At 28.6% G+C, this 8,939-nt stretch overlaps 2 protein-coding genes across 2 annotated transcripts; one reads left to right on the top strand and one right to left on the bottom strand.

Annotated features, from left to right (window-relative positions):
- Positions 1-2,143: 2,143 nt before the first annotated feature.
- Positions 2,144-5,034, bottom strand: LOC129610445 (heat shock protein 83). The gene is made up of 2 exons (XM_055523037.1): positions 4,857-5,034; positions 2,144-4,519 (listed from the first exon to the last, which is right to left on the bottom strand). Exon 2 carries the CDS (start codon positions 4,517-4,519, stop codon positions 2,372-2,374), a length of 2,148 nt encoding a protein of 715 aa, XP_055379012.1. The 5' UTR covers positions 4,857-5,034; the 3' UTR covers positions 2,144-2,371.
- A 387-nt stretch (positions 5,035-5,421) lies between these two features.
- Positions 5,422-7,864, top strand: LOC129610447 (SAM50-like protein CG7639). The gene is made up of 3 exons (XM_055523039.1): positions 5,422-5,537; positions 6,087-7,182; positions 7,249-7,864. Exons 2-3 carry the CDS (start codon positions 6,102-6,104, stop codon positions 7,509-7,511), a joined length of 1,344 nt encoding a protein of 447 aa, XP_055379014.1. The 5' UTR covers positions 5,422-5,537; positions 6,087-6,101; the 3' UTR covers positions 7,512-7,864.
- The last annotated feature ends 1,075 nt before the right edge of the window (positions 7,865-8,939 follow it).

Here is an 8,939-nt window from a genome sequence, read left to right as displayed (position 1 = left end):
TCTAGCAACATTTTTCGAGTGCTCTCTCTATCTACCTTACCCTACGTGGTAACTTTTCAAATTATCCATTTTAATGCAGGCTGCAATGTAATATTTTATTGTACCATATTTTGAATCACTAGAACATTGCTGTTTTATATTGCACTCGAGAAGTTAAGATTAGTTACGTATTTCACATTATGGTACTGTCATCAATATCACAAAAAGTGAATAAAAGGGAAAATTGGTGAAACATAAAAATTATCTTTCACCAAAGAAATAATGAGTAAATGATAAACGGCTCTATCATTCATTTTCCTACTGATGAAACTAATGCCTTCTATATCTATCAGGCCACCAATCTCAGACAAAAAATCAAAAATAAATTCCAAATTTATATGGAGTTTAAATGGAAGGGGTATGAGTAATTGTTTGTGTAAAGGAAATTGATCAATATTTTTCTAAATTTTAAAAGAATCGGCTGATGGAATTTTCATCTGAAAAATGCATTTAAAAAAAATTACACTTGTTAGCGCAGACAACTTTTCCTGTCTTTCAAGGGAACTAAATTACAGGGTAAAGTTTTGGAATAAAAAATTTAATTCAAAGAGAAATTAAAAGCAAAGAAATAAATATTATAATCTAGATGGTTTTTACAACTATACTAAATAAATTGAGAGTCACAAAGAATACTCAAAAATTTCACAAAACAAAAAACATTAAGAACTGTTTTTGTAATTTTTATCCGATTCACAATTTCGGAAAATAAGCTTACACCAGCTTGGTGGCCTGATAGGCATACTCGTCTATGGCATTAGATGAAACAATAGACCTACTAGTTAAATAGACTGGCAGTAGATTGTTTCTTTTCTCTCAACGGGAGAAAATTTCCTACAATACTCTTTTTCTGTATAAAATTTTTATATTTTGGGAACTCAAATGTTCTTGGCAACTCATTATTTTAGTCTTTATAAAACTATGGTTTCTTAATTGAAGTTAAAATAAAATTAAAAATGTTGCATTTTACTTGTACAAAATTTACAACATTCTTCTTCCTCAAAACTACATCACTAGGTCAGTTAAATGCTTTCATTTCAAAATCCAAATAATTTTAAAATTATCAAAACAAATTTTTTTTATAAACTCTACAGTTTTTAACACAACATTTCATTTTTATATTCCAAGTACTTTTTTAAATGTTCACTTTTAAAAATTTTATTTAATTAATTTTATTTATGAGTTTTTTCTTATACTTATTAATTTTGAATTTCACTCATCACAAAAATAAAAATGCTAGTGATGAGAAACAAATATCCTTTCAGGTAAAATACTCCAGGAGAAACTAAAAAAAACGAACTGAGTTGTTTTTTAATTTCATACGAAAAAAATGTTTGCCTTGCCACTCTAGTTTCTATCTTCAAAGTAAGGTCTATACTTCAAAAACTGAACTTTATATGTATGTACATACATACATACAGACAAAATTCTTAGATACGGCATACTCCCTATAATGAAATCCTACATTTACACTTTTGAACAGTGTAGCAGTTACAATACACAGTACAGGAACGTAATTTTTGATAATTCTGACATGAACTTAAAAGTTTTTAGTCTTTTTTTGCATCGATTGAAAATCCACAAACTTGTAATTTCTTCAACATCAATTTTTTTTAAATATGTAACAGTATACTCAATACCGAAAATTATTGGGGGTTTTCGTTTATGCACGCTGCGCTGAAAGTTCTACATTAGAACTAAAATTTCACAGCGTTAAACATTATGCAAAAACTTTAGCTAAGTTTTTTTTGTTTACGCAGTCTAAGTTCTGGAACTTATAAATAATCAGTTCGAAAATAACTTATATGACATTGTTTAGGAAATCGACCAAAACTTTTTGCCACCCAATTCACTGCAAAATAAGGATTTTCACAAGATTTGAAGACTTAAAGAAATTTCATGAGGCTAACATTTCTTTATTGCACATTGAATTTTCGAATGCAGTTTATTCCTGTAAGTAATTTTCTTTTACGATCTATATTTCCAGTGTGTAGCGTGAATTTGGGAACGTACTACAAGCTAGTACTATTCTAGAACTGAATAAACGAAAACCACAATTGTTTCCCTGAACTGAAAATTTAGACAAAATGAAATAAAAAAAAATAGATTTAATTTTAGGCAATTTTGCGCATTTATTAGAATAAATAAACAAAAATATCAATATTAAGATTCAGTCAAATAAACTTAAAATTTTGAATTGTTAATTTATTGTTCTATTTCTAAACTAAGATAGTATTGGAATCAAACATCGAACTTAATTATAGCAGAAATGATACTATTGTAACTTCTTTAAACCACTACAACGCGGTAACAACTAAGAAATATGGTTTCCACCTTAATCAACTTCTTCCATGAAAATTGCTTCCTCAGATTCATCTACTAAAGGTGGAACATCGGCAGCACCTGCTGCATTTTCTTCAACAGCCATTGGTTCATCCTCATCAATTCCTAAACCTAATTTAATCATTCTGTAAATTCTTGAAGCATGAACTTGTGGACTATCCAATGAAAAACCAGATGAAAGTAATGATGTTTCAAAAAGAAGAATAACTAAATCTTTGACAGCTTTGTCGTTTTTATCTACTTCAGATTTTTGACGCAATGTTTCAATGATTGGATGATCTGGATTGATTTCAAGATGTTTTTTACCAGTCATGTATCCCATAGCTGAAGAATCACGAAGTGCTTGAGCTTTCATAATACGTTCCATATTAGCAGACCAACCAAATTGAGATGTTACAATACAGCATGGTGAATCAACTAAACGGTTTGATACAGTGACCTTCTCAACCTTATTATCTAAAATTTGCTTCATAAGCTTGCAAAGACCTTCAAATTTAGCTTTATCTTCTTCACGCTTTTTCTTTTCTTCTTCATCCTCTGGTAATTCTAAACCTTCTTTAGTAACAGATACCAATTGTTTTCCTTGATATTCTTTCAAATGTTGGATGACATATTCATCAATTGGTTCTGTCATGTAAACAACTTCGAATCCACGTTTCTTAACTCGTTCAACAAAGGCTGAGTTGCTTACTTGTTCTTTACTCTCCCCAGTGATGAAGTAAATATGTTTTTGGTTTTCCTTCATACGGCTAACATAATCGGCAAGTGAACAGTATTCATCACCAGAAGCTGATGTGTAAAATCTTATGAAATCAGCTAATTTTTGACGATTGCGTGTATCTTCATGAATTCCCAATTTAATATTTTTGCTGAATTGATCATAGAATTTTTTGTATCCTTCTTTATCTTCACTTAATTCTTCGAAGAGTTCAATACATTTTTTCACTAAATTCTTTCGAATTACTTTAAGAATTTTATTTTGCTGTAACATTTCACGTGAAATATTTAAAGGCAAATCTTCTGAATCTACAACACCTTTAATGAAATTCAACCACTCGGGAATTAAATCTTCACAATTTTCCATGATAAACACGCGACGAACATATAATTTGATGTTATTACATTTTTTCTTATTTTCAAATAAGTCAAATGGAACACGTCTTGGTACAAAAAGTAATGCTCTGAATTCCAATTGACCTTCTACTGAAAAGTGTTTAACTGCCAAATGATCTTCCCAATCATTTGTTAATGATTTATAAAATTCTCCGTATTCTTCTTGTGAAATATCATCGGCATTACGTGTCCAAATGGGTTTAGTTTTGTTAAGCTCTTCATCATCAACATATTTTTCTGTAATAGTTTTCTTCTTTTTCTTGGTCTTTTCTTTATCAGCATCTTCATCTTCACCTACATCTTCTAATTTAGGTTCATCCTTTTTATCTTCGTCTTTGGTTTCTTCAGCTTCATCATCACTTACTTCTTTTTCACGTTCTTTTTCTACTACCAATTTGATTGGATATCCAATAAATTGAGAATGCTTTTGAACTGTAGCCTTAATTTTACTTTCTTCCAAATATTCAGCTTGATCTTCTTTAATATGAAGAACAATTTTGGTACCACGTCCTAATGGTTCTGAATGATCTGTTCTAATTGTGAAAGAACCTCCAGCTGACGATTCCCATGTATATTGTTCATCATCATTATGTTTAGAAGTAACAGTAACTTTATCAGCTACTAAATATGCAGAGTAGAAACCTACACCAAATTGACCGATCATACTAATATCAGCACCAGCTTGTAAAGCTTCCATAAAAGCTTTGGTTCCAGATTTGGCGATGGTACCCAAATTGTTAACTAAATCGGCTTTAGTCATACCAATACCAGTATCAATGATTGTCAATGTTCCAGCTGCCTTGTTTGGAATTAATTTAATGTAAAGTTCTTTTCCAGAATCAAGTTTGCTAGGATCGGTTAATGATTCATAGCGAATTTTATCTAAAGCATCAGAAGAATTTGAAATCAATTCACGAAGGAAAATCTCTTTATTTGAATAGAATGTATTGATGATTAATGACATAAGCTGAGCAATTTCAGCTTGGAAAGCGAAGGTTTCTACATCTTGTGTTTCAACATCAGCCATCTGAAAGAAAAAAAACGTAAAATAGGTTAAGCATCAATTACAACTTGCATAAAAAGAACGGTGGAAAAATGCATTTCCTGTTTTAATTTTTTTCATTTCGAGATTTTCTAAATTTTTTCTTTAATGTCTTGTCTTTAAATAAATTTTTTATATTTTAAATAATCTACTGAAATCTCTTAAAAACTTTTATGTATTGAACACAATTTTTAGTGAAAACTTTTAATTTTTTCTTGAAAACTTTCTTAGAAAATTTTGAAAATGAAAAATATCACATAAATCAATTTTCAAATTTTTAAAAATATGCTTTTTGTAAAACAAAATGAAATTTAGTATTTACCTCAAATAATTTTTTTCAAAAATTTTCACACTTAATACTTTAAAATGAATTTCAATTCTTTATTCGCTTAAAAATATAAAACGCTTGATTTTGTGTCTCTGCTCCGATTTGCTTGAAGTTTTCACTTCCACTTTTAATTCAATACTATGCTATGCTATTCTAGGCGCTGACTTTATATATCCAAACAAAGAATTTCTATAAAGTTCCCGAATATTCTAGATTGCCGCCCGGAAATTTTCATATTGATTTTAGAAATATCTTGATGTTTCTGGAATACTGGTTCTTTAAATGTCATAGAGAAATGTCAATTGTAAGACAAAAACCGCATGTAAATTTTCAATGGAAAATTTAATTGGAGTGAGAGAGTAAAATATCTTACAAAATATACCAGTGAATCTGCAAAATTTTGCGTTTCATTATCAAATATTTCATAATAAAAATGGAACATTTTCTAATTCAGAAAAAAAAAGCAGGGCTGTAAAAATAAAATGGAAGATTGGATATGAAACAAACTTCATAAATTAAAAATTAATATTTTGAGCCCTGATCATATTTTTGAAGTATGCTTCAATTTTGAAAGATGTAGTGTTGTAGAGATGACATTTAGTATGTTGTTTAGAATGTGATTGCCGATGGGAAAATTTTCATTCAGCTATTTAATTGTTTTTCATATTACAAGTTGTAAGTAATTAACTAAAAAATTCGTACAATTAAATATTAAATTATATGATTTATTTGCTAAATTAATTTCAAGACTAAAAAATTAAGCTTTTGAGCGCGTTTACAAAATGGCAATATTGTTTAAAAATTATGTTGAAGGTAATAGGTATAAGTATGTATAAAAGGTTTTACATAAGAAGATGATGATGTCTCGATTGTAAAAAATTCAAAATAATGCTTTGAAATAAATTGAAATCGTATCATTCTTTATACATAATTATTAATTTAAAGGGGTTATGAACTTGTAATCCAATAATATTATTTTTAATGTTAAATTTATAACTACATAATATATCTGTCTACTTTAACGACTGATGAAATTGCTCTATATTTAGATCATTAAACAACATAACAAAATACAATGTTAAGAATTACTAAAAAGCTTTTTAATTAACAGTTTTATAATTTTTATATCGAACTCTTAGTTTGTAATATTAGGACAAGTGCCTTACAGTTTTATGTACCTAATTTTTTACCAATTATGTTTTCAAGTTTATATTTACTTTGTAGGATTAAACAAGAAGGATGGGTGCAACTTCTGCTAAACAAGAAAAACCACGCAAACCGAAAAATGAGGCGGATTTATCAAAAATTCCTGCTCGAGTCGATAACGTTATTGTTAAAGGACTTTTGAGAACATATGATGATTACGTTATGAGAACAGCGCAAGATTTATTTAAAGCAGATAATTTTCAGGATGTCATTATAGAGGTTAATAATGCCAGACAGTACTTAAGCGATTTGGGTATATTTAAAGAAATTTCAGTTCATATTGATATTAGCCGTGGCGAGAAAGCTTCACCAAATGGTTATCAAATTACATTTGAAGGCATAGAATTATCTAGAATTATTGGTCAAGTTGGTACCGAAATAGGACAAAGTGAAGGATCTTTTAAAACAGAATTATCAAGCCCAAATCTTTTTGGTCGCGGTGAACGTTTAACTCTTCAAGGTTCATATAGTTATTTTAGGACAAGTGATTTAATTCTGAAATTGAGTAAAGGATTTTATCATACAAGATTTTTATATAATAGACCAGAAATTTCACTTTCACTATTTCGTCATAGTAATGCGGTACCTATTAGCGAATATAAAAATCAAAATTTAGGAATTCTCGCTGATTTTACTTTCTATACATTGTGGCCAATAGATCTACTTCATTCTATTCAATATGAAAGTTCTTTCAGAGAGATCTCATTATTAAAGAAAACTGCACCATTCTTTATAAGAGAACAATGTGGACCAAGGATGGCATCACTTATTCGACACATTGTACAATTTGATAGTAGGGATAGCAATATATTTCCAACTTACGGTGTTTATGCAAAAACTTTAAATGAATTTGCTGGCGGTGGTCTTGGTGGCAATATTGGTTATATGCTGAATGATACGCATTTTGAAATTAATATTCCTTTAATATTGGGTTGTTCAATGCAATTTTCATCACGTTTCGGAATGATTCAAAAAGATAAGAAGTCGCCTAGCGTTCCTATAAGCAGCCTTTTTAATCTTGGTGGTTCTATGTCATTGCGTGGTTTTGAATGGGGTGGAGCTGGACCACAACGACAAGGTGTTGCTACTGGAGCACATTCATATTGGTCGTCAGGTAAATTTCAATTTTATATATGTATATAGTATAAGTAGTAATTCATCTTAAATTAATTTTTTTTAGGAATGCATTTTTGGGCACCTTTACCTTTTAAGAGTAGCTTAGGAAGATTTAGTGAAAATTTCCGTACACATTTATTTTATAACTTCGGCAATTGTAACTCATTTTCCACCGATAAAATGAAAAGCGCAGCTGGAATTGGCTTAGCATATAAATTCGCAAATCAAGCCCGCATCGAAGTGAATTATTGTATCCCACTTGACAAAGAAAAAGGAGATCGAGTTTGTAGAGGCTTTCAATTTGGAATCGGTTGCGATTTTATTTAAAATACATCTTAGTAGAAACAAGAAAAAGAAACGAGTTAGAAGCATTTTGGTTGTTAAGTTTCAAAAATTCTATATTTTTACTTTTAGAGAATACTATTAACATCTTATTTAGAGCATTAAAATATGTATTGGCTTTTCTGTCAGACTCCGCATTTTATATACATATACTTTGTTTTTTTAATTTTAGTAAACCTGAATGCTATAATATAATCATTGAGCATAATAGGTATGTACCTAAGTATTTAATTTTCGTTTGTACGTATTTTCTAAAAGTAAAAATGTGAAACTTCATAACTTATTCAATGAAAATATATTTTTGTTAAAACTTGTTGAAAATAGTAAAAAACAGAGAAAAAAATAGAAAAAAAGAAAATTTTATTTTTAAACTAAATCAAAACTCAATTTACTTTTATTTCGTTTTTGTGGGAATCATAATTCCATAATGCACATTTTTTAATACCATTTTTAAGTCATCAAAATTTTCAATGTAAAATTGATAAAAAATTTTTAATTTATTTTAAAAGCAAAATGCACAGAGCCGTGACTTTTTTCAGTTAATATATTAGGAATAATTGAAAAATGGAGTAATCTTATTACCTTATTATTGGTTAAAATATTATCTAACTTAAAAAAATTAAAATTCTTATTAGAAAAATGTTGAAAAGGAGGAGAGTGACTAAAAAAGGTGACGGAACAACATGTATACAAATCAGACATAAAATATGATAAAATGTTTGATAAAAATTAAAAAAAAAACAAACAGGATTCATGCATTTAAAGTTTGAAGTCTACAGTAGAATTTGCGTTTTTAAAATAGACTTATTAAACTTAGACTGGTAGTTCAAAAAACATTTCGCGCCCAAAATTTAAACAACTGAGTTTCCATTTTTAGATTTTCTAAGAATACTTTGCTGGCAGAATATGAATTTAAAATTTTTATTCTTTTTAATAATCAAATAGCGTTTTATTTTTTTTTGTGTTCTAGCAGATTTTCTGATTTATTATTTATATGAAAATAGAGAATTAAAAGAATCTTTACTTTTGCAACTGTATTATTGTTTTCCATAGGTTTATATTTAAACGCGCAGACTAGCAACCGTGCACCAAACTCATTGTAATTTTTAGTTAACACAACCAATTTGAATTGACGTAATAGCTTACTTGTTTAGATGTGCATTAAACGATTTTGCAATCAAGCAGTAATTGTAAAACTAAAAATTGCATGTTTGCTTCCGACTTTAGATAATATAATCAAGCATGTAATATAGTTAAACTTTTCTTCTATGATAGACGGCAACACTGTCACCGTCTGGTATAATAAACAGTATTGGCAAAATTGTGAAAGAGTGAAATTATAAATCTTTTAAAATGTGATATAAAAATGTGTTTTAAATTTAATATATGTATATAAATCAGACAATATTTATA

This window comes from Condylostylus longicornis, unplaced genomic scaffold (genome assembly GCF_029603195.1).
Source record: "Condylostylus longicornis isolate FDR11 unplaced genomic scaffold, ASM2960319v2 ptg000044l, whole genome shotgun sequence".
NCBI lineage: Eukaryota > Metazoa > Arthropoda > Insecta > Diptera > Dolichopodidae > Condylostylus > Condylostylus longicornis.
This window is presented reverse-complemented; position numbering and strand designations above follow the sequence as displayed.